This window comes from Lissotriton helveticus, chromosome 5_1 (assembly GCF_964261635.1).
Source record: "Lissotriton helveticus chromosome 5_1, aLisHel1.1, whole genome shotgun sequence".
NCBI lineage: Eukaryota > Metazoa > Chordata > Amphibia > Caudata > Salamandridae > Lissotriton > Lissotriton helveticus.
Genome location: NC_136065.1, coordinates 1,820,668,319 through 1,820,694,173, shown reverse-complemented (window position 1 = coordinate 1,820,694,173; position 25,855 = coordinate 1,820,668,319). Strand labels below are relative to the sequence as shown.

The following is a 25,855-nucleotide window of genomic DNA, read 5'->3' as shown; positions in this document are numbered from 1 at the left end:
CTTCCATGCAACAATGATGCAGCTGGTGTGTTCAGTGTTTTGTAGCCATTTATATGGATAGGCTCCACCGCCCACGTTTCTTGGAGGCTGATGTCAAATTTCTGGACAACGTCATTCCAAACACCATTTGTCAGATTAGATTTTAAACCGGAGACATTCCAGAACACAGTTACACCTACCATTCCCATTGCTTCCTACATTTGTATCTCTACTTTGATTACTAATAGGTGTTAAATGTTTGGCTTCTGATATTGCAGATAATATTGGGGCAACCTTTATAGTTGACGAAGGGATAATGGTTATCTTATTATGTGGAGGCCGAACATCCATGTCGCAGGTAGAGGACAGTGAGTGTGCATCAAGTGTATTATGTTTCACTACACTATCATAACTAACAATTGGTCCTGCTCTTGTGTGAAGTCACTAACCCTAGAAGTTATACCCGGTGTGTTAACCTGAATACATATATCAGTAGCCAATATGTCTTTAGCAATCTCGGGTAAGGGGACCGTAAGGCCACCCAATGTGGAAATCAATACCATGTCCTTAGGTTCAGCTATACAAATAATTGGTGCATTCAGTCAGTCCACTTCTTCCAAGTTTGGAAGTACATCAAAATTATTGAGTTGGGACGCCAACCAATTAATTGTGAGTTACAATGGGGACCTCCCTGCTTGGTTTAGTATTGTTAAAATAACTGGGTTTGTAAAAGTAACCTAATGGTACAATATTAATATATTGTGCTGCTATTAAATAATTTCCAGCCCTGCTCGGGATCGTCTGGATAAGTTGCGGGGTTTTGAAGTTTAATATAAGAGTCACCAGCCAAGTCTTTACGTCCCCTCCCTATCCAACTCACCCTTCTGGCCATTTTGAACTCTAAGAAGTCTTTGTTAGAACAGACCTGTCACCAAGCCAGGATAAAGACATACTTCCCAAAGTCTTCCAAGACTCGACCATCCCACAGCACAGTCTGGGGACATTTGCTAATACCATGGTATAGGGGGTTACAGATGGCGGTAGATCTATATAGATAGTAGAATGATCGAGCTCGGGTTCATCCACAAATCTAGGCTGGTTACTCCCCTTAGGACCATCCACTTGATTAGATAGAGGCACACTCAAGGGAGTTAGTATATGTCGTGCCCCTATATCAGCATTGTGTTGGTGGGTTTCCCTCTCTATCTTGACTTTCTCTCGCCACAATCGGACGCTGATTATTGGCATCGTTGGCAGTGCAGGTATTTGACAGAGTACTAGGATTTATATTGACTGGGTGGCTGATCTGACTATTAGTTGGATCTGGTAAAATGGGCTGGCATCTATCCAGATATTTAGATAAAGCGTCTTCCATTGCCCCCAGTCTGCTGCATAAGCTATTTAGGGTCTCCCCAATATAAATGTCAAGGGCATCCAATTTGCGTTTCAGTACTTCATTCTGTGTACGAGAATTAGAGCTGGCTAAAGCTTTCTCCCAATCGCTAGGCTTATTAGTTGTCAGTGTCTTATCTTTCTTTGGGGACCTTTTTTGTATTACACGGGGGATTACCATATCCTTTATGCTGATTTCCCTGTCCAACTTAAGTGAAGTATCTGGGTTTCTAGGATGAAGGTGGTTGAGAATCACTTTCATGATCACGACGTGTAATATGTTTGAAATGTTTGTAACACACCCATTTGTTTGATCATATCTACTGTGCTTTTCAGTTGGTAGGCCAGTTAGCCCTTGGTTGTTATCTTCTAAAACTGGGCCACCAGCAATGTTAGCTTTATCTGGATTCATAGCCTCTTCCACTGTTAAAATTTGCTGTTCTATAGCACCCATGGCTCCTGTCAGTTAATTTAATAGTGTTAAACAAGGTCCTTCCCCCGTTTTGGTCTGTTTTATCTTATGTTGGGTAATATGTTTCTCTTCTCCATATTTAATCCGCTTCGAAGTATAAAACGCCTATGATATGTCCACCTTAATTCCAAATACTACTTCCAATCTTGTTGTTTCCGTTAAACTCTCATCAATGCTGAGGGACCCTACAGAACTGTTAATAGTCAAATGAGGATAGATTGACTGTTTAAGAGTGCGAAATACTAAAAGGTGTCCATGAGCTTTGTAAGAATTGAATCGAGAACACAGTACCTTCAGAAGGTCAAGATATAACCAATCAATCCACTTTATTCGATTAATTAAAATCATAAAAGTACAATACAGAATAAACGCATACGATAAAAACATTGAAATAGAATAAATAAAAACCGTATCACTTATGAGATCATCATATACAAATTTACAGAATTTCCCAAATTTTCAAAATTAAAAGTTCCCATACACCCAATTATTCTTATTTAAGCAATTCATGGTCTGGTTTCTGTTTTTTCTTGAGCCTCGCAGCAGCCACAAGAAAACACGCAATATAAAAAATGTCACATGGGTTACTCAGCTTCTGTAAATAGACTAAGCTGGTCTGACCTGTAAAAAACCCCTTCCTCTCAAAATGGGTATCAAACATTTCCTGCGATTACCAGTATAAAAAGACAAAACATCATAAAATGTAAGGTGTCCTGGGGTGAGAAGTTGCCACACTGACAGGGATCTACATCCTCAGGTTTACACCACCCCGGAAAATCCCCCAGTGAGAGATGGATCAAATTGAAGCGGAACCTAGTTAGGAGCCATCGATGGAAAGGCTTATTCACCAATACCAAATAGGGTTCAATAAGAATAGTTGTTTCTATCAAACAATGTGCCCTAACTAAAGGTTTGCGTAGCTCCTGTTCTTCCCGCTCCAGCATCAATAGGTTCTTAAAATACATTTTCACCCATCTCACATCCTCCTTCTGGATCTTTTCGGATGCTTCAAATGATTCAGGCCCATTTCACATAGGACAACCACTTAATTTCAATGCTGGTCTAAATTGATGCAATCCCTTAAGATCTGGTGATTCAGGGTTAAATCGGGATTTAGCCAAGTTTTGAGCCAGCAGAGCAACGGTGCGGTGCTGAAAATATCAAACATAGCCTAGCCCCAATTCCTGATGTATAGCAAAAGGAGGGGTAGATAGTGGTACAGACAGGTGGCTTCGTAAAATGTATTTTCCGCTATCTGGACCCCAACCTTCTCTTTAAAACCCCATATAGAGGAGCCGTAGGCCGCAATGGCCAGGCATTTAGCTCTATAGATCTTTAAAATGGCCTCTATGGGTCTGGCCCCCAAACGCTGTGCAAACCCTAATAAACCTAAGGAGGATCGAATGACTGCATTTAAAAAAAAAAAATTGGGGTAACCTGGATGACCTATCATCAAATAAGACCCCTAGATAAGTAAAAGAGGACACCGAGGAAACTTCCATCCCATTACAATAAAAGGATTTGACTTGTCTAGCAATGTTACCTGTTGACATAATGTGTGACTTTCCGTTATTTACTACCAGGTCCAAAGACTGCATGTAGGCTCCAAAAGCATCTAAGACCCGCTGGAGACCTACCGCAGTATGGGTTAAAAGAACAGCGTCGTCCGCATATCGGAGAACCGGGATAGAACAGTCTCCTACAGGCGGAATATGCAGGGACGCCTTCACTAACAACTTATCCAGGTCATTAATATAAAGTGTAAAAAGCAGGGGGCCAAAATGCACCCCCTGACGGACACCCCTGCCTGATTTAAAAGGTCTTGTACATTTACCGTCCTGGGAGATCCTAACCGAAGCTTTAAGGTCTTGATGAAGATTGGCCAGGAAATGTACTAAACAAGGATTAAGTCCCTTTTCCAGCAAAATATTCTATATCTTTAACCTGTTAACCTGGTCAAACGCAGAGGATAAATCCATGAAAGCCATCCTCAGCCATCTTTTTTTAGCCATGGTATATTTACTAATTATTAAAAATAAATTAAGGCACTGATTCATGGTGCTTCTGCCTTGCCTAAACCCGTATTATAAGTTAGTTAGGATCTTCCTCTCATTTCCCCAGTCTGTGATTTTGGATAAAATCACCTTACCTAATATGTTTACAGAGGAATCGATCAGGGATATCGGTCTGTAACACCGCGGATCCCTTCTCTCACCCTTTTTAAAAACAGGGATGATAATCGATTGAGACCATCATGCAGGGAACCCTAGTGAGCGAGAGGCGTTAAACATTGGCCAGAATTTTTGCCCAAAATTTGGGTTCACTCTTATAAAGATTTGCAGGTACACAGTCTGGACCAGGTGCCTTATTTCTAGAAATGTCTCTTAATGCTTTCTCAATTTCCTCCTCATTAAAAACAAGTGGAGCTATGACTTGGGAAGAGGATTGCCTCGTAATACTATCCACTACCTTAGTTATAAATTGCCTCAAAGTGAGAAAGCCACTGGGCCTCGGAGATATTGCTTCCCTGAACCTCATTGTCCTCAACACAAAAAAAGGAGTGTTACTGACTGCCCAAAAACTTGAGCTATCCTTTAGCAGCTCAACGGATATTAGCGCATTCCATGCATCTGCCTTGATCTCTGCTTTCCAGGTATGCACTGCTCTCTCGTACTGCTTCCGTAGTCTAACTATCAGAGCCCTATCACAAGGTGATTTTTTCAAGGCTAATACTAAGGAGCGATGGGCATGCAAACAATTATCGGCAAACTATCTTAAGCCATATGTGGTTCTTAGTTTGGTGTTGACGGTTAGGTCACGTGCTATCTGACTGCAGATACCCTCAAAAGCTCTGAGAACCGCATCCTTAGTACTGTCAGTACAAATTGTAATGTTCCCTATACTTTTCTCTCATAAATCCTTTAAAAAAGTGTCAGGCATAACTTTGGACCATCTCAGCCTCCTCCCCTGGTCACGTGTTACCACACTCCAAGGGACAAAGTTCTTACCTCCTTTGCCCATTAAGCCGCAACTTTTGTCCAGTTCTAGAATGACCGGGTTATGATCGCTAAAAGGTGATTCCTGGGCATTATGAAAGACTACCTTGCCTAGTTGCGTTGGCGACAGGAAAATATAATCAATAATGGTGTCTCTAGCCCTAGATTTAAACGTGGGACACGTTCATGATTATCAAAGCCGGGTTCAAAAAGATCAGCTTCGGTCAAGAGGGACTCTAGACCCTCACCCCTTTCTGAGTGTTCAAAATGGGGAATCGTCTCTAAATTACAACCATGCAAGTCATCAATTTAGCACTGCAATTCACACAAATGAATATTAAAATCACCCATAAGTAGAACATAATAAAAAGTGGATTGCTTTATCCCATAGTCTTCTAAAAAAAAATTACATTACACAGGTGTTGGTTCGTGAATCACTCTCTCCTGAATTATAAAAATTCACAAACAATAACTTTGGGTAATTTAACTTGCTAACTTATAACCTCAGACAATTAGCAGTCTATCTCTATTCTCTTTGTGTACCCCATTAATTTCAGAGCAAAAAGGAACGCAAGACCACACTTTGCTCTTCCCGCTGGTGCTGGTTGGGCAGGTAAAAAGTAAGAACTAAAACCATCCAACCAAAAATTATCCCCCCTGTCCCAAGTCTCCTGAAAAACTATTATGTTTAATGTTTTAATAAAATTTAACCAATTTGGGTCATCTCTTTTGGACCTTAGGGCCGCGATATTCCAGCACATAATTCTGCAATTAATGGGGGTTTCACTCCCGGTATCAACCTTAGCCAGGTTATTTCGACTTAAGACAGATGAGCAGGCCTCTACCCCAATATACCCACCGACAGAATTAATAGAGTTGAATACTGATATACCTTCCTCCTTCTCTAGTCAGTCATTTGTATCCAGCCGGGTGAGTGGGGAAAATCTATTAGAAAGGGGTAGTCCTTCCTCATTAGGCCTTAGCGATAATCCTGACAGTTTAGGCGATACCTCTGCCCCACCACCTAGACTTACAGGTCCAGGGACAAGACTTGTATTAGATGACCGACCCATCAAGGACCGATGAGTTCGGTTAGCCCTTGTCCTAACAGGGGGAAAATTCACACTTACTGAGGGATAGAAGAGCCCTTATACCCCCTACACATACGTAGCATCCCAAAACAACCTGTCGACTATGTTCCGTTTATTAAAATTAATTATGATAGTCGCCAGGAACTTGCTTGGGTCGGCTGCCCACCCAGGACACCCGTCTGGCCATTATGTGATTAGACATCTCAGATTGTCCGAACAATAGTTATCACACCAACCTTTTGCTTTGTGCAACAAAGCCGCTGTTGATTCATGATCAGAGACATTTAAAGGAGGAACCCCAACAAGGATTGCAGCCAGAGGAGCAGCTTCTAGTGGGAGATCAATTCTACTATCACTAGGGGTTTTATTGTTCTTGCTATGAATAAGGTTCACCCTATCTACTGTAGATGGACCCCTCGATTGTAAACTGGCAGTACACGGGCCAATATTAGGTGCCTTTACATCCTCCAAGCCCACCATACAGATTCAACTTAAACCTCCCCCCTGGTAAAGGCAACAAATGGTTTCCTAGGTTTTCCCCTCGCAAGGAGTTCCTAGTTGCTTCTGGAGATGTGTGCAGTGGGCCTGAATTTACAGCAGCTTCCGGGGGGCACCCTTTGTTCTTTGTACATGAGTCCATAAAAATATTTAAACGCTCACATTTTTTCTTTCAATCAGCCAATCAGTTCATAGTGTCAATAACCTCTTTAGCAATAGAAGTAAATATAGATTCAAATCGTTCACTGAAAATATCCTCAATAAGAGTCTGCAATGTCCATTTGAAATTCTCATCAATCCCCGGGACCATTTTAGATGTGGTGTTTGAGACCCTTGGGCCGCTTAGTTGCTTTTCTATTGGTACGTTTTATCCCAATGGTCTCCTCGATAGACTCCCTTTGAGTCCTAGCCTCTGCCGGTGTAGAAACCCTCAGTTCTTTGTCCTCACCATCAGGAGCTATAGTAACAGTGGACAGGCAGTCACTCCTCACTATTGGAACACTAATCAATACCACTGGTTCCAAGGGTACGGAGGTGGGAGACACTGCTACCATTGCATTAATCACCTCTCCAAGAACTTCACTAGCGCCCAAGCCCAGTACATTTTTTGCATTGGCTATCTTTATTCAGGGCACCCACAGCCGAAGTCAGATATGAGATTGAGGGTGATTTCCTAGGGATTTTAACTTTTATCCCCCCCCTCTTTGCTCTTGATTGCCCAGGTGCTTGTGCTTACCTATGGATGCACGTTAGAGGGGTGGCCCTGCCAGTCTCCTCCAGGCTCTGACGGGCCTGCCCTTGGCCCGGGCTTCACCTGGGCAGTGCATGGGCACGCCTGCGCGCGTCCCGCACTGCGGGAAGGCAGTGTTGGCTAAGAGGGCCTTTGGTGCCCTCCGATGTCCCCGCCCTGCGCCGCACAGGGCTTCCTGGATGTTGTAGGCCGCTGCCTGGCCGTTCCCCTCACGGCGGTGTAGCGGCGTGGCAATGCAGCTAGCCCCGGGAGAGCAAGGTAAGGGCAGTTTGGAGGGTAAAAGAAAGCCGTTCCCCTCAAGGCAGGCACTGAAAGAATCTGCGCGTCCCCAGATATAACCAAAAACCAAGAGCCGTGGCCCAGTCCGGTCTCTTCCGATCGAAGACATGCTCGTCTTGGCCCGGTCAGAGCCCGGGGACGCCCTGGGCGCATCCTTCGCTGCGGAAGATGCCGGTGGTTTTTATAGCTCTCCTGCGCTGCCTCACGAGTCTTTGCCTCTGCGGTCCCTCCCATATGGGTCGAGTCGGATCAGGAGGGACCGGGGATAAAGTGCGGTGAGCAAAACCAAGGGCTGTAGATGCAAAGTGTTCAAGGCGTGTCCCTCGTTGCGGGAGATGGCGGTTTTTATAGCGCTCCTGCACTGGCTCTCGAGTCTTGGCCTCCACAGCCCCTCCCACGCAGGTCCAGTCTGGTCAGGAGGGAGCGGGGGTAAAGTGCGGTGTGCAAAACCAAGGGCTGTAGATGCAAAGTGTTCAAGGCGAGTTCAAGTTTTACTTAATCACAGGCAATGGTGACCCCCTGCCTACTGATATTGCTCTATTGTTTAGCTACCTTCACACTGTTGGCTATCCCACCTTCATATGCATCCTGGAGTCTTGAATGGGATCACTAGGAATGTCCTTAACTGATTCTCCTTCTACCTTTCCAACCAACACCAGTTTGTTTACAAGGGCACCTCCACGCAAGGAAATATAACTATCTGTGGAGTCCCCCACTGTTAAAAATGCTTTTACACCTTTCCAGGACCAATGAAAGAAGCACACCAGACAGAGCAGTTTGATCTGGAACAAAATGAAATATATTTGTTAGGACCCATACATAATTGCTGGCCAGCAAGGAAGGTGTTTGTTAAGCGCGACTACTCTCCCGTAAGGGTCTCAAGGGGATGGGGGGGGGGGGGGTTTCGCAGGTTCCAGTCCATTAAGAAGGGGGTCATTTCAAAGATGGGGAGCGATATCTTTCTGAGGTGGCGCAGAAGGTCGTTCCAGGCACTGGCCGCGCCGAAGGGGAAGGTGCGGCCTCCCGATCTGGTTTTTCTAGTGCGGGGAACCACAGCGTAGAAGAGCTGAGCTGATCGTAGGGTCCTTTGGGGTGTGTCAAATTTGTCGGCTGTTCAGGTATGCTGGTCCGGTGTCGTGGAGGGCCTTGTGAGTGTGGGTTGGCATCTTGAAGGTGACTCTAGCTTTGATGGGGAACCAGTGGAGTGTACTCAGGTGCTGGGAGATGTGGCAGTGACTTGGCAGGTTAGGGACCAGTCTTGCGGCGGCATTTTGGATGTTCTGTAGCTTGCAGGTGAGGTTTTTGTTTATTCCGGCATAGAGTGCATTGCCGTAGTAGAGCCTGCTGGTGACCAGGGCGTGAGTGACTGTCTTTCTGTGCTTGAGGGGGATCCATTTGAAGGTCTTACATAGAAGCCGAGGGTGTGGAAGCAGAAGGATCAGACAGAGTTGATCTGGTGGTCCATTTTGAGCTCCGAGTCCATGATGATTCCCAGGTTGCGTGCGTGTTCCGTGGGGGTGGGCGGGCTTCCGAGGGTGTGGGGCCACCAGGTCTTTCCAGGCATCTGGGTTTGGGCCCATGATGAGTACTTCCGTTTTGTTTGTGTTTAGTTGTAGGCAGCTGTTTTTCATCCATTTGGCGTCTGCTTACATTGCCTCCTCGAAAGTTGTGTCTGGCGGTGTTTGCTTCGTTGGGTAGGGAGAGGGTGAGTTTGGTGTCGTCTGCGTATGGCACCATGTTGAGTCCGTTGGTATTGACGATGGGGGCGAGTGGAGCCAGGTAGACGTTGAAGAGCGTAGGGCTGAGTGATGACCCCTGGGGGACTCCGTAGGTGTAGGGTCTGAGAGAAAAGGGGGGGGGGAGTGTGACCCGCTGCGTTCTGCCGGAGAGGAAGGAGCGGATCCAGTCAAGGTTCTTGTCTTGGATCCCTGCGTCGTGGAGTCTGCGTATTAGGGTGCGGTGAGAGACTGTCGAACGCCACTGAGAGATCGAGGAGGATGAGTACTGCTGTGTCTCCTTTGTCCAGTAAGGTACGGATGTATTCTGTTGCAGCAAAGAGGGTGGTTTCCGTACTGTTTTTTTTGTTTTTTTTTAAGCTGGATTGGGAGTCGTCGAGGATGTTGTGCTCTTCGATGAATGTGCTGAGTTGGCTGTTGATGGCGTTCTCGATGACTTTCGCTGGGAACGGGAGCAGGGAGATGGGCCTGTAGTTTTTTTTAAACTGTTTTTATATAACGCATCGGCATCACTCACAGGTTGTTTACATTCATAATGCACAATTAGGTTATTCGATTTAACACAAGTATTTGAGTACATCTCCCCATACAGTTGACTAACATCAAGGTCTGTAGTTTTTGAGGTCGGTGGAGTCCGCAGAGGGTTTTTTCAGGAGGGTGTTGATCTCCACGTGTTTCCAGTCGTTTGGGAACAAGGCGGTTGCCAGGGAACGGTTGATGGTGTGGCAGAGCATGGGTGCGATGGTGTCAGCGGCTTTGTTGAAAAATGTGGTGGGGCAGGGGTCCGTGGGGGCCTGCAGTGGATTGACTGCATCATCTTCAGTGGTGAGGCTGCCCAGTTGTTGATCGCTGGCTTCAGGGTGTCGGTGGTTGGTGAGGGTTCAGTGTGTTGGTTGTCTTCGTCGAAATTGTTGTAGATGCTCTTGATTTTGTGGTGGAAAAAGGTACTGAGTTTGTTGCAGAGGTCTTGTGAGGGAGGGATGTCGGTGGACTCGCTGGTGGGTTGGGCGTACTCCTTGATTATGTTCAAGAGTTCTTTGCTGTTGTGTGCATGAGTGGAGATTCTGTCTTCAATCGCTTTTTTCCTCGTTTTTCTGATGAGTTGGTGTTGGGCGTTGAATGTGGCTCTGAAGTAGTTGTGGGATTCTGTGGATTTGGTGTTCCTTCAGGCCTTTTCAAGGCGGCGGCAAATGCGCCTGGACTCTAAGTTCGGCGGTGAACCATCTAGCTTTCTTCGCATGGATGTTGTTTGGTGTTGGCGCTGTCGGAGATCCATCTGTGCACGGTTCGGGCTGCGGTGTTGGGGTCGTCCTTTTCCACGATGATTGGGGTGGAGTTGCTGAGTGATGAGGTTAGCTGGTAGTCATTGATTCTGGTCCAGTTTTTGTGGGAGCAGGTGCTGGTGTCTGTTGATGGTGGGTGTTCTGAAGGTGAAGTGGATGCATCGGTGGTCCGTCCATGGGAGTTCGGTGGTGTGGCTGAAGGTGATGGAGTTTCCTGTAGTGAAGAGGGGTCAAGGGTGTGTCCTGCTGAGTGCGTGGGTTTGGTCACGATCTGGCCAATGTCCAATGTTGTGGAGGCTGTCCAGGAGGGATGTGGTGCTGGGGTCCAGTTGGTTGTCGAGGTGGAAGTTGAGGTCTCCCAGTAGGGTGTAGTTGGTGGACGCGATGGCTTGCGGGGAGATGTTGTCTGTGGTGGATTTGGCGAAAAGTCCAGGGGGTCGGTAGATGAGGGTTCCACGGAGGGTGGAGGTAGGGCTGGCTAGTATCTTGAAGTGAAGGTGTTCCATCAGGTCTGTGGGCTCGTCAGGAAGTGTGCTCAGGCGGAGGGTGGATTTGTGGACGATGGCGATTCCTCCTCCGGGTCGTGTGGGGTGATCTTTCCTGGAGATCTGGTTTCCTTGGTGAATGGCGATGTCCGGTCCCGAGGTGGTGTTGGTCCAGGTTTTGGTAAAGAATGCTACGTCCTGGGTAGTGCTGTCGAGGAGGTCCCTGATTTCGACGGCGTGTTTGTGGAGGGATCGTATGTTGAGGAGGATGCATTGCAGGGTCTTCGGTTTGGTTGTGTTCTTGCGGGTGGATTGCGCCAGGTCAGTGGTCTTGGCGGTGCTGTAGGTGTGCCGGCAGCGGTGACAGCTGAAGGGTCCGTGGGTGTCTGCTGGTGATGCTAGCTTGCAGTTGTTGCGGCCTGGGTTGAGAGCATGGAGTGCCGCTGGGTCGTAGCGTTGGCGATGCAGAGATCCATGGTTCCTGGCGCTGCTTGCAGACTGGTCGCGGACTGGTGCAGACGGGCTTGCCTTTGGCGCCATGGTGGCGCGGCTGCACAGTAGCCACCATTAAGTAGGGGTCGGGGAGGGTTGGACAGCTGGGAGGCGGGAGCGGGCAGGGGAGCTGGATTGGGCGGTCGTACTGGTTGTGCTGGGGCGGAGGGGCCGCAGGGGCAGCAGCGGCGGGTGAAAACGGGCTAAAGGAAAAAAGCAAAAAGAGAGAAAAGTGCAAATAAGGCAGCAAAAGTGCAAGAAAGAGTGGAGGAAAGACACAGAGGACACAGGAGAGTGAAAGGGGGAGATTGAGATGAGGGTAAAAAATGAGTGGAAAAATGGAGGAAATACACAGGAGAGTGAAGAGGGAGCCTGAAATGAGGGGAAAACTACAGAAAATGGAGGTTAAGACCCAGAAGGAGAGTGAAGGGGGGGAGATAGAAGTGAGGGAAAAAAACGAGTAAAAAAGGATAGAAAAAGCAGAGCAGGAGAATTGAGAAGGACGTCCACTGGACCACCAGGGATGAGACACAGGTGAAACCTGCGGGTGGAGGAGTGCCTCGAACACCAACACTTGAAGTGCAGGGGCTCGGGGGAAGGCCTCGCTTAATGGTGGAGCTGCAAGGGAGGGAGAGCAATTTCACTGACAATGAGTCAGTGCACACAATGGTGCTTTCAGTCTGGCTCTTTCCTGCTTGACTGGTTTCTGGTTCATATATACATTTCGGAAGAATTGAAAAATGGACAGGGAGCCAAATATGGGCAACAGAGAAATGAAAGATTGCCACTGTGCCAATTATCTCAAATGAACAATGGGCTACCCAAACAACCCTTGAGAGCTTCGGCAAAATGAATGATAAGGCATTTATACCTTATACACCGTGCCAAGTATGTCCTACCTACAGTGTAAGCACAAATGAACAACCTGATTAGCAAACTAACATGGATGTCAAGACCAGCAAAGAGACCTCTAAGTTGGCTCTGAAAGGCTGTTGAAGGTTGGCCAGGCAAGATCATGTCTGTATACAAATGGATAAATACGGATGTATATATCTTTCCACCACCTGGGGTTCCATATTATATTCTGTCATCTTCAGAATTTACATGGAGGTGTTTGGTACTCTACTCACAGATATCCACATCAAGATTCGCCAATATGCTGATGAGACCCAACACTAAACAAGTCTCCTGTGCGTCAGGCATCCAATGCCTCGTACTCTGTTTGTACATCATATCGACCTGGATGTCCAGTGTCTACCCGACATTCAGCCCAACCAAGACTGAATTTGCCAAGTACAATGAACAGAATGCAGCACAAACCTGGCGTTGTCTTAACAACTTTCACTAAAAACCAAATTACACTAATTCCCCTGCACTCCTCCCTCTCAAATACATTGACAAAATAAAGATTGCTTGGTAATTAAGTCTCTCCTCTAAAGAAAATCAAACCAGAAAGTTAATTCAGAACTGCTGTTCAAGCACTGGATGGTGGTAATGCCCTACTCCATGACCTCAGATTCCACACCTACAGGCATCCTGAACACCACAGCACATCTCATCGTGAATTTGAAAAAATATAATCTCATCACCCCCATCATGATGGAACTCCATCCCACTTAACGGAGTTGTTCCAAACGTGGGTGGCTGGATGGGGACTGCGGGACATATGGCGCGCGCTTCACCCGGAAGCGAAGGAATATTCTTTTTATTCACATGTACACATGCTCCACACAAGGATTGAACGGTTCCTATGCTCCGAATCAATAGTCTCGAAGGCGGGGAACCCTGAATATCTAGCGAAAACCTTTTCAGACCACAGACCCCTGACGTTTAGCCTTCTCTGGGGCAGGGTCCTGACTCCGGTTCTTAATTGGCGATTAGACCCGATCCTTCTGGAAGACTGCCACTTCCGGACGTCCCTGTCCGAGACTCTGATCAAGTACTTTTCAGAGAACTGGGACTCCGCCTCCACAAACCTGGTGGTATGGGATGTCATGAAGGTGGTGATGCGCGGCGCAGGAATAGGACAACTGGTAGGAGCCAGACAGGAAATCCACCAGAAGCTCTGCAGTATAGAAGATAGACTGAAAACACTAGAACGTGAAGCAGGTGTAGACCCTGAAAAGAGAATGGAGAACATTGAACACGCAGATACCTTAGAAACACTGCGAGTCATAGATCACAAAGAATACCTCTGCCGACAACACACAGAGGCAGACAGGTGCCCTATTAGCCCGTCTGGTACAGGACCATCCTGATATCCGGGTGATAGCACAAATACGGACGCGTGAGGGAGATTTAGTTAGTACTCAAACTGAGATTAACAAGGCGTTTTGTGACCACCTGACTAAGCTGTATGCCCAGCCTACATGGGAGGAACCGGGCCGGGTATCCGACTTCCTGGCTGACCTCCCCTTTCCGACACTGACTGTAGACGGCCAGAAAGATCTCAAGGGGCCCATCACGCAACACGAAATACGGGCCGCCATTAAGTCCCTCGACCGCAACAAAACACCTGGCATGGATGGGCTCCCGGTGGAGTTTTACATAAACCATTCGGACATCCTGGTACCGATACTTGAAAAGGTATACCGAACGGCACTGGAGGAAGGCCACCTGCCCGAATCCACTATGCAGGCACTGGTTGTCTCGTTGCGGAAGCCTGGTAGGAACCCCTTAGATTTGTCCAACTATAGGCCCCTGTCGATGCTCTCCACGGAGTATAAAATACTTCGCAAAGCGATAGCTTTAAGACTACAGACGTACCTCACTACTTTAATTCATAGAGATCAATGTGGATTCCATCCGGGAAGGAGCACCTCCATGAACACACAACGGTTGCATGCACTTATGGCGTCCACAGGACCTCCCCAGAGCAGGATGTATAGCATTGGACCTTCGACAGGCATTTGACTCACTGTCTTGGTCATTCATGTTCCCAACCTTAGTGAAGTTTGAGTTCCCGGCCTCCCTCCTGGCCTGGATCAGGTTGTTATACACCGCACCCTCGGCAAGGGCACGCTTGGAGGGACCTATATCTGATAGATACGCAGGGCATCATGGCACCAGACAGGGCTGCCCCCTGTCCCCACTTTTATTTGTCCTTGCATTAGAACCCCTGGCCATAGCCCTACGAACCAGAGAGGAGCAGAGAGGCATACCGAGCAGAGGTACAAACAATCTGATATCGATTTACGCGGACAATCTATTATACCTCCAAGACTTGGAGACGGACCACACTGCTATATACGAGATCTTTGACCGCTTCGCTGGTGTCTCCGGCCTGGCTATAAACCCAGAGAAATCGAATGGCTTCTACTTCCGAGACACACCAGGCCCAACTTTCATTCCCTTTGGAGCTCACCGTATCCCGGTAGCCCCGACCACATTTAAATACCATGGGATACAGGTATACAGAAAACAGGAAGACCAGATTGACGGGAACATTAAACGAGCCATCGCGCGACTTCGTAACTCGTGGGATTTTGGACGACACTACCTTTGTCTGTAATGGGTAGGATTGCGATCTCCAAAATGGTAATGCTCCCCTGTATATTGTATTTTTTTGTTAATCTCCCTGTAATCTTACCACAGTCAACATTTGACACACTCCACACGTTACTAGTTACCCTAATATGGGGGGCTGGGAGGAGACGGATAGGTCTTCACAAGCTACAGCTGGGGACTAGAGCGGGAGGACTAGGGACCCCAGATTTTAGAGGCTATTATTATGCTAGTTCGCTCCAGTGGCTCTCCTACTTGACGGCAGGACGGAACCTTTACGAAATAGACTACATGTCAGAGAGACTGGGCCGGGGAGAACTGCACGTCCTGCTGCTCCCACGAAGCCGCATTCCTGCGGACTGTCACCTGCTCCTCCGTACGGCTCTGATATGCTGGCGGAAAGCCCTAGCATACACAATCGGCTGTGGCGTACGCGGCTAATATCCCTCTGCTGGGAACCCCAACACCACAGGGTAGGCTCAGTGTTACGCCCCTGGCAGGAGGCTGGAGTAACAAGAGTGGGCGACTTTTTCAGAGATGACCATCTACTTGACCATGACACCTTGCAGGCCATGGGCGGCCCCAATCCCCGGTTATATTTATTACATGCCATGATTACCCATTACATACAACAAAGATGGGCACCACAACGACTTCAACCCCCACAACACGAGTTGGTCCGCTTACTGTATTATATGGGAGTAGAAGGATATTTGGTCCGGTGGCTGTATACGGGCATCAGGGCGCACGCTGCGATCCCAATCACTTCCCTTATGCACGTTTGGGGCCAAGACACGGGCAGAATGCTAACTGAGAAGGAATGGCACACGGTCCGAGAACACCCCGGGCGGGTCTGGCGTAACGTTAAGTTTCGATTTATACAAGTAATGGTTTTACACAGAGCGTACCTGACCCTCCACCGATTGCACAAAATGTTTCCGGACTCCCCCCGTGGATGTCTGCTTTGCAGAGAGGATGAGGCTGGATTCCTCCATATGGCCTGGTCCTGCACGCGACTGCGGGAGTATTGGTCGGAAGTGTGCCGGATGCTATGGACGTTATAGGAAGAACAGGAGGAAACCCATAAACCGCGTTGGGATGGGTATGTTGTGTAAACAAAAACAAGTTCCCAACAGGTATTATTGAGAGACAATTTCAATTATGTATGCTTAAAGACATTACTGAGAACAGAGACAAGGAGTCAAAATGGATTTTGAAGAAAGGTGGTATTCACCAAGGACAAGGGGTATTAGGTGTACATTTACAGTTAGGAACAGCACTGTAAAGATTAGATCTTCTGACAACCCAGTGGCACTTGGTGCAAGGTGCTATATACAATTTAAAGTGAAATAAAAAAGTGCAAGTGCTTAAAAAACAGCATTTGGTGGCGCATAGAGTATATAGTGTACATCAATTACAGCTTCAATTACAATACAAGTTACAATCACTTGGAAAGGGTTAGTTTCTTGTAAGAGCTGAATGTGTCATATGCGTCTTTTAATTCAAGCTGTGTGGTCGACGGCGTTTCGATCCCCATTGGTCGGGATCGTCATCAGGACGGGGTTGTCGATAAATACAGTGCTGTGGAAGGAGGAAGGCTAGAATGAATAGGGTTCGCCTGGGGAGCGGGAAGTGAGGGTGCAGCAGCATTCAAGGGGGCTAACTCGTAAAGGTATAATGTGTTTAGGGAATGGGGATGGTGGTGGCCAGACAGGGAAAAAGAGTGATATTTGAGGTGCCTATTGTGCAGGTTGGGAAAATATCTAGGTGGGAAAGTGTTCCACAATAAAAATGATTGGATGAACACTTACAGGAAGCCAGGCAGGGATGCGTGGCTTGTGGCATTCGGGGGAACTTTGCGCCGATAGCTAGAGGAAAAAGGGAAGGTGTAAATATAGGCACGATTGTGTGCGAATAACCATGGCCGCCGGGGGAGTTACTACCTGGTCGCGGTGAGGTCCTGGGTCTGCTCACGTAGTTGGGCAGCGTCTGTGGGAAGGGAGACAGATAGCGTGTGGTCAATCGGGAGAAATGCCACAGTTTGTGAAACAGGCGTGCATTTGAGCAGACCGCGCTAAGGGCGTAGTCTCTGTTCAGGAGAGAGGCGCTTACCTGAAGAATTGAGGGCACAGAAGGCGGAGGCTCATCTGGCGAGGGCAGTCAGCAATGAATGCGATAACAGACCGCATCTGCACCGTGTACTTGGTGATATGAAGCCGCGCGGGGGAGGCGGGGAAGGGGGCGTGTGCCGGGGGCGGGATCCGCAGCTGAATGCAGATGTGTCGCGAGGTGATTGGAGTGATGCTGGGAGGTGGGCGGGGTCAGGGCGGGGAGGCGAGCGGTTCCTAAGGAAACCGGAGAAACAGGAAGTGTCTGAACCAGGGCGGTTCCTGGAGGCGAGCGGTTCCTAAGGAAACCGGAGAAACAGGAAGTGTCAGAGCCAGGGCGGGCACACTTGTGATTGGCGCTTGGTAGCGAGACACATGATTGCACAAAGAGGCCGTAGTTACATAACAAAGTGAACGCAAAAATTACAGTAACAATTGCACACATTGATAAATCAGTTGGCGCTGAGAGGCAAAGTTCAGAGTTACGTTTGTGATGTCAGCAATATAGGTTCACAGTACATTACTGGTTCATTAAACCGGGGTTTGACATAAAGAAGGTCAGGGTATAAAACCGGGTGGTTAATTACAAAGTCACAATATGGGTGGGACAAGGCCTCTCAATTAGAGAGGGGACTAGATTTCAGCAGAGGTCAACCACCAGGTGCCAGTGCAGGGATAGTATCTTAGACCATTAGTGTTGACTCTGGGTGTGTATGCAGGGGGGCAAGGGGTTAGATGGAAATAGTGCTTGTCCATTCGTCAAGGGTATTGAGCCCATGATTCACCGAGTCCACCCTCGCGATCCATTTGCATTCGGCTCTGTTGAGTAGGGCAGTCATGTTACCTCCTCTGAGGGGTAAGGTGGGTTTCTCAATGACTTGCCATCTGAGATCCGAGTCCATGTGGGAGTGTTCAATGAAATGTGAGACCAGGGGTGCTGTGAGTACCTTACAGTTGATTCTGCTCTTGTGTTGGATGATCCGTAGTTTCACCATTTGGGTTGTTTGACCGATGTAGATCAGGTCACATGGGCATCGGATAGCGTAAATAACGTTTTGAGTCTTGCAATTGGACTGATGGGTAAGAAGGTGTGTTTGGTCTTTATATTTGAATTCCTTGGTGTTAGATGTCAACTCGCACACGCTGCATGATTGGCATTTGAAGTGCCCGATGACCGGGGGCAGGCCCCACGCCGCTGTGATGGTGTTTTTTTCGGCACCAGACGACGGCCAAGTGATGGCACGAACGAGGTGGTTGGCAATGTTGTTACCTCTCTTATATGAAAACAATGGTGGTTCATTAAATTGTTCCTCTGATCGTAGAACAGTCCAGTTCTTTTTGATTATTTTGGCTACTTTATTGCTGTCTGGGCTGAAGACTGAGACAAAGGGAATCCTCTTCAGGGTGGGTTTGTTAAGGTTTGGCTTCAGTAGGTCCTCCCGGTGGTTGTACCATGCCCTTTTCTTGGCCTGCTTAACCAGTCGTTTGGGGTATCCCCTGTTGATCAATTTGGAGCCTAAAATGTCCGCTTCTCTAAAGTAATCTTTTCTCCATTTGCAATTTCTTCGAATGCGGAGGAATTGGCCAAATGGGAGACCATCGCGTAGGCCTCTGGGGTGGTTACTTGAGTAGTGCAAAAGGGTGTTGCGTTCAGTTGGTTTGCGGTACAGAACCGTTCCAATTTTACCATCTTCCGCATGTATAGTTACATCAAGGAAGTGTAGGTCGTTGGTTTTGGTTTCGTGGGTGAATTTAAGGTGTTCCTGAGAAGAATTTAGCCAATCAATGCAGGGTTGTAGAGAGTTGGCTGAGCCATTCCAAAATATTAAAATATCGTCTATGTATCGACGCCACAGGTGGATCTGGGGTCGATGTGGATTGATTTGGTTGAGGAATAGTGATTTCTCAAGGGCATGTACATAAAGGATGGCAAAATTCGGAGCAAAGCAAGCCCCCATCGCTACTCCCTTGATTTGTAGGTAGTAGGTATTCTTGTACATAAAGTAGTTGTTTTGGAGTGCCACTCTTAGAAGGTCCATTATGAAATCAGTTGGGGTCTTGGATGGTTGTGGTCTGGAGTTAAGAAGATTTTTGATTACCTCGAGTCCTTCACAGTGGGGAATGTTCGTATAGAGGGACTCGATGTCCAGACTGGCCATGATTTGATTGTCCATATCGAACGGTTGGTCTTCGATCGTGTTAATTAGATCCATCGTGTCCCGGATGTAGGTGTCTGTGATCGGTACAAACTCTTTAATCATAGAGTCCACATATTTACCAAGGGGTTCCAAGATGGAGCCGCACCCTGATACAATAGGGCGGCCAGGGGGGTTTTGGGCATCTTTGTGTATTTTTGGAAGTACGTAAAGGGTCGGGGTCCTCGGGTGTTGGTTGTTCAGGAACTCAAATTCTTTTTTGGTGATGATGTTGTTGTCCCTTGCCGAGGTAGTTATGGAGAGAATCTTTTGTCTAATGTCTGTTAATGGATCTTTAGTCAGAGCACGGTAATGGTCGTGGTTCGTGAGTTGACGTTCCACCTCTCGATCATACTCGGTATTGTTGAAGACAACAATACCTCCTCCCTTGTCCGCGGGTTTGATGACTATCCCTGAATTATTTTGGAGAGTGGTTAGTGCTTCTTTTTCTTCTCGTGGCAGGTTGTAGGGGACGTAGCGTGGAGAGGTCTTGAGTTCCATGACTTCTTTAAGGACCAGCTTTTCAAAGGCCAAAATTTCGGGTGGCATGTGGTGTGAGGGTGGATTAAAGGTTGAGGGGGGACGAAAAGGGGAGACTTCTACCCAACTGGTGTCTGGTTTGTCCGAGAAGAAGTATTTAAGTCTGATTCTTCTGAAGAATTTCAGGAGGTTCGCTTGGAGATCCAGGAAATTTGTTCTGACCGTTGGCACGAAGGAGAGACCACGTGACAGAAGTTTCGTTTCAAGGGGTGTCAAGTTGTGGTCCGACAGGTTGAAGATGGGGATAGATGTTACTGTATTTGTGGTTCCCGTGTTCACTGTTGTGGTTGCCCCCACTGGTAGTATCGGTTGCGGGTTTGTCTGTTGCCCGGTGTTGGAGGCTGGTACTGCTTGGCCCTTGTTTGACGATTTTGTGGTTGTGGATGTTGGCCGCGACCTCGGCCCCGTCCTAAAAAACCAGGAGGGAGTAGTGGCTGTGGGCCAGAGGTGCTGGCGTCTGTGTCTTCGCCTGAGCTGTTTGAGGAAACTGAAAAGGTAACACGCTGGTTGTTTCTGTAGCGGCCCCAGTTTTGTGATCTGGGCTGGGTCTGATGTGTGTTATAGAACTCCTCGTTCAGATAAGGGTATGTATTTTCATTCTTATAGTTTTTTATATCTTTCTCAATTTTATTGATCTTCTTGTTGACCTCGAAGGTGTTAAAGGTTGCGATAGAGTTGTGTATTTTTTCCAGGAGGTTTTTTGCGTCAGTGATGGTAGAATCTTCTAGGATGCGTTTTTCCAGTTCTTCAATTTCTTGAAGTTCTTGGCGGCTGTGTTCTATCGCTGTGTCTATTCCCAAGACCATCCAGTGGCGAGAGCAGGTCGTCGCTAGATGGCTAAAGCTGACTCGAAACTTGGGGTCCTGTGTGAATATAGCCGGGGTGTTCCGGATTTGTAGGCCTAGAGGAATTACACCAGACCGTAGGTAATCTGTAAGCATACGTGCATGTAGGTCCGTTCTGATCTGTTTCTTCTTTAGTTTCTCCAATTGATCCAAAAGGACTCGGGAGGAGTTGGGGGTAGTGGGGGTAGATGTAGACTGTTGAGGGCCTGACAATAATGAGGGCCCCGTAAGTCTAGATTGGATGTATTCCTCTGAATAAGTGAGGGACTCCTTGGACATCTTGTGCAGGCCAGGGGGTCCTGGGCAGATGTGTACCTAAATTAATGGGGTAAACCAGATCGAGTACACAGAGGTACTCCTCTCGCAGCTAGTAGGCTGCTCCTAATAGTTATAGGAAGAACAGGAGGAAACCCATAAACCGCGTTGGGATGGGTATGTTGTGTAAACAAAAACAAGTTCCCAACAGGTATTATTGAGAGACAATTTCAATTATGTATGCTTAAAGACATTACTGAGAACAGAGACAAGGAGTCAAAATGGATTTTGAAGAAAGGTGGTATTATTCACCAAGGACAAGGGGTATTAGGTGTACATTTACAGTTAGGAACAGCACTGTAAAGATTAGATCTTCTGACAACCCAGTGGCACTTGGTGCAAGGTGCTATATACAATTTAAAGTGAAATAAAAAAGTGCAAGTGCTTAAAAAACAGCATTTGGTGGCGCATAGAGTATATAGTGTACATCAATTACAGCTTCAATTACAATACAAGTTACAATCACTTGGAAAGGGTTAGTTTCTTGTAAGAGCTGAATGTGTCATATGCGTCTTTTCTATGGACGGTCACAAACCTCCCAGTACCGGAAGAAGCACTACCCTGCCTATTGGGGCTGCGTAGACGACCCAAGCCACTGAAGGCTCACGTGAAATTGCTGGATCTAGCGCTCCTACTAGCAATCAGGGCGATAACAATGAGGTGGAAATCCCCTAGAGCACCAGGTGGGCACTAGTGGCTGGCAGAGGTGATGAAATAGGGGCGGGTGGAGGGAGCAGCACTCGGGAAAGAAGCACGGGGCCAACAAATTCCCCATATCCCAAGATTGGGAGGTTATGCTGCTAACACTAGAAGACATAGATCTAACCCAGGCATCTGGAAGCGGATCACCGGGCCAAGATGGAGGGGGAAGGTGCTACCTTGAATGGATCTGAAAGTACCAGAGTACCCGAACACTGCACCATGAAACAGCACATACTGGGGTACATAAGAGCTAGAGAAGACTGAGATCTGATGTGAGAGAATCAAACCACCGGGAGACAGGAAGGGAAGGAGCAGCGGGTGGGGGGTGGGGGGAGGGAGGCAAGAAGATGTTAGCCCTTTGGTTCAATCCCACAAAACTATAGAAGGATGGCACGGGCATGCAGTTGGATTGTTACACGGTTTGAAATGATGTACTGAATTATCATTGGATACATGTTTGAAGACTAGCCCTATAAAGGTGGGAAGTTATGTACAGGGGGAAAATCAAAAACACACAGCTAATGTAATGTTGATGACGAATGTAATGTTTCATCTCCCGTCGCACAGCTGTGCATAAAAAGTTTAAAAAAAATTATTGAACTCCATTGACTCTCCTTGTTGGCCCGCATCATCTTCAAATCCAGGTGCATTGTCTGCTAAGCCACTACGACCCGTAATCCCTGCTTATCTTGCAGTCCAGCTCGCCATCTCTGGTGGTTCTCGGCACACCTGTAGCGCGACGACATCAGACTGCAGAATAAGAAGTGCAAAAAACAGGGGAAAAGAGCTTTTCCATTTATTAACATAGGATCTGAAACATACCCCATATCAATCAAAATCTCCCCGATGTTGCCGCAATTTAGGAGAGTTGAAGCCTCCCCTCTTTAACCCTTTAACAGCGGCGGAAATTCCGCCGCGGTGCAGGTGATTTATAGCGTGGGTGTGGTTCGGACGGCCCCGGCCGTCCGCACACGCCCACCGTGACGTCGGGCGGCCGTCCGCACGCAAGGGGTTAAAGAAGACTACATAACAATGCATTAACTGGCCACAACCCAGCTTCTTCTCCTATCACTTGTTGACTTTGTTGTATTTGACCATGTACAGCGCTCCCCGCCTTTTGGCCAGGTTCACACTTTGGAAATACCACATACATGCTATCTTTCCAGAAAGTTCTAAAATCAGTCTTGATCAAAATGAACCTTGTTTAATTTATTGGGACGTCTTTAGAATAATTCATTTGTACACAATATTATTCTCTTTCCAGAAGATTCAAGATTGCTTAAGGTCAGAATGTTACCTATATTTGACATTTTTACCCTGTCATCTATTACACCATATTCCACCTTTCTCTCTATATTCTCTAGCACAGTGGTTCCCAAACTTTTGACTCCTGAGGACCCCCATTGAGTCACCACTGGAAGCCGGGGACCCCCAAGCAATTTGTATGATTTAAATTTCAAACATTAAAAGAGTAATTCCCAAAAATTAACACACTTTTTGCGACGTTACCGTGGCGATAGAGGCTTCGCATTCTTTACAAAGCAGTGTTAAGCCACATAACATGGCTTAATGTTGCCTTTTAAATAAGCTCCCTGTCACGCAATGCTTAGCATGAAAGGGGTGGGCAGTGGGTGTTTCACCGCAATTACAAGGACAGCATAAATAGGCAGCACCAAAATTAAGACCAGGGAAAGCCAGGTCTTAACTTAGCAAAACGAGAAGAAATCCTTTATTTCTCTTAATTTTTGCTTTTCCCATGTGGCTTGCCTTCTACAGCACACATGGAAAAAGCAAAATGCCTTGGATTGTTTATGTTCAGGAAGGTGACCCTTCCTGCACATAAACAATCTTTTAAAAAAATGCCATTTTGTAACTTCAATGTGTGCTGCATTAAGCAGCACACATAGAAGTGACAAAATGGCATTTCAAGGTTGTTAATGTGCAGGAAGGGAGACCTTCCTGTACATAAAGAATCTTCCCCTGCATGCACACTGCATTGGCGCTACACTGCTAAGTGTAGCACCAGCACTGAGGGAAACGCAGGGCTGCACCATATTCTTGTAAATATGGTGAAGCACTGCGTTTCTGAAGCCAAGGAGGCTAACGACACGCTCGGCCACTTCTGTTGTATATATCCCCCTTAGTATTTTATATTCAAAGAATTTGCAAAAAACAAAACAATTTAATGGGGAGGTTGTTCCTGCAACTCTGACTACCTTTTAATTGGTTGGTTTTATTTTGCGGTACAAGGCTCCTGCTCCTGCCAGGGCTAGATTGGAAACCCAGGGCAGCCCTTGAAAATGTTTTCCAACCTGTCGCCATACGGTGCGCACCAAGTGAAGTGAGTGAGCCTGACCACTACAAAGGGGGATCTGAGAGGCTCTCCCCCAAAGAAATTTAGGAAACAGTGGTGCATTCTAAAACACATTTATCATTATATATTAAATTGTATTAGCTTTTAACAAATAGTAAATGAAGACCTTACTATGCACTAGGATACGACAAACTGTGTTGGGGTTCTTCAATGATTCCCTTAGTATCACCCTTCAACAGTGCCTCTCATGTCTCCATAGCCTCTCCGTCACATAGATTTCATTTGTTTTATAGCATCTCTCATACCATTGCAGGATGTCAGAGCACTTTACATCACACACATATAGAAATAATTAATCATACGTGTAAATCAGTGAATAGAAAATGTTACATAAGGCAAAGGGTTCCACAAGGTGTAGGATTCACATGTCATTCATACTGGTAGGCATTTTTAAAGAGTGCTTGGTCTGGAGAAGCACAAACTAGGGTTTCAGAGCATCACCCAGTGGTTAGCATTGACTTTAACAAAAATGTATTTCTACCCAAAAAAACCTTTTTATCAGCAGCAGGATAATGAAAGACTGGGAAAAAACATAAGTTACTAACTTGTGCCATGCAGTTTGCAAGCAGCTCGTTGATGACAGTTTATAGGTCACTGTGCTAGATTACGGTTGTCACTTATGAACTGCACAGTAACAAAAGAATCTCTGTGACAAAAGCAGTGTAACACACTCCCCTATGCACACACAAATGCAGTTTTTTAAAATGCATGTTGCACGTTCTTTGCAGTGGGCACATTAACCCTCTGTGCTACATTAGAAAACTCAAAGATTCCACTGGACAAGTGCGTTAATCACTGGCTTTATTTTGACACTTTTATTGTTCCTCAAACTGCTAATTAGACAAGGAACCTTGGAGTGCTTTTAAAACTTCCTCCTGCGGACCCCCTGGAAATGTGTCACGGACCCCTGGGGGTCCGGGGACCACAGTTTGGGAAACACTGCTCTAGCAGTTTTATGTAAAGTGCTCCTCTACTTCTGTACCTAGGTATCCACAATTTACAAATTCCCTAAATTAAGCAATAAATAGAAGAAAATAAATGAACACCGCAACACCTAACTTGGAAGATAAGGTTGTAATAGCGATTAAATCCTTGGGTAGAGTTAGTGGGTATCGGTGAAAGAGCTATACTTACTGGTTAGGTCCTAAAGGCTTTCTGGTCTTACGTACTCACATATGTTTTTTCCCAAGGTTTATCTTGCTTCACATCAGTCAGTACATTTGTTATGTGCACTTAAAATGGATGTATTTTTTTTCTTTTCTTCAGGCTGTTTGTTGTAGTGACAGTGTACACTGTTGTCCACCAGAGACTGAGTGTGACCTGAGCGGTAATAAGTGCATCTCTAAGAATGGTACTAGTCTCATGCTCACTAAGATACCGGCCCAGGTTCAGTCTGCTGCAAAAGCAGAGCCCCAGAAGGAGAATGGTGAGTTACGCCAAGATTGTATGGACCATAGCACAGTTAAAAGCATTTTAATTTCATAAAGCATTGATGTTCAGTTGCCTTTTAACACAAACTTGTTGGAATCAACCATCTGGCATGTGGTGGTAGCTTTGTAAACTGTCTTAGCAGATTAAGAAGGTGTGAAGCTGGAAAATACACTGCTTCCAGATCTTTTTTTTAGTCACATGCTTGAATCATTTCCCATCTGACTGGGAATCCCGGGTACATCAAAACAGCAGTATACCGTGTAAAGTATACAACAAACAGTATATAATATAAAATTACCATAGGCCTGAAACAACTTAGCATGTTTAGTAACACGTCCACCTCATTTGACAGAAATAAACTTCAGTCAATGATGTGGAAGCTTAAGC

General features: G+C 46.6%; 1 protein-coding gene across 5 annotated transcripts in view; it reads left to right on the top strand.

Moving 5' to 3' along the window:
- GRN (granulin precursor) overlaps window positions 1–25,855 on the top strand; it is a 1,937,406-nt gene that overhangs the window by 569,611 nt on the left and 1,341,940 nt on the right. For all 5 annotated transcript variants that reach the window (XM_078645176.1, XM_078645173.1, XM_078645175.1 and 2 more), the window contains one exon: window positions 25,304–25,463. In XM_078645176.1, coding sequence (XP_078501302.1) covers window positions 25,304–25,463 — 160 coding nt within the window. The remainder of the gene's footprint in view (window positions 1–25,303; window positions 25,464–25,855) is intronic.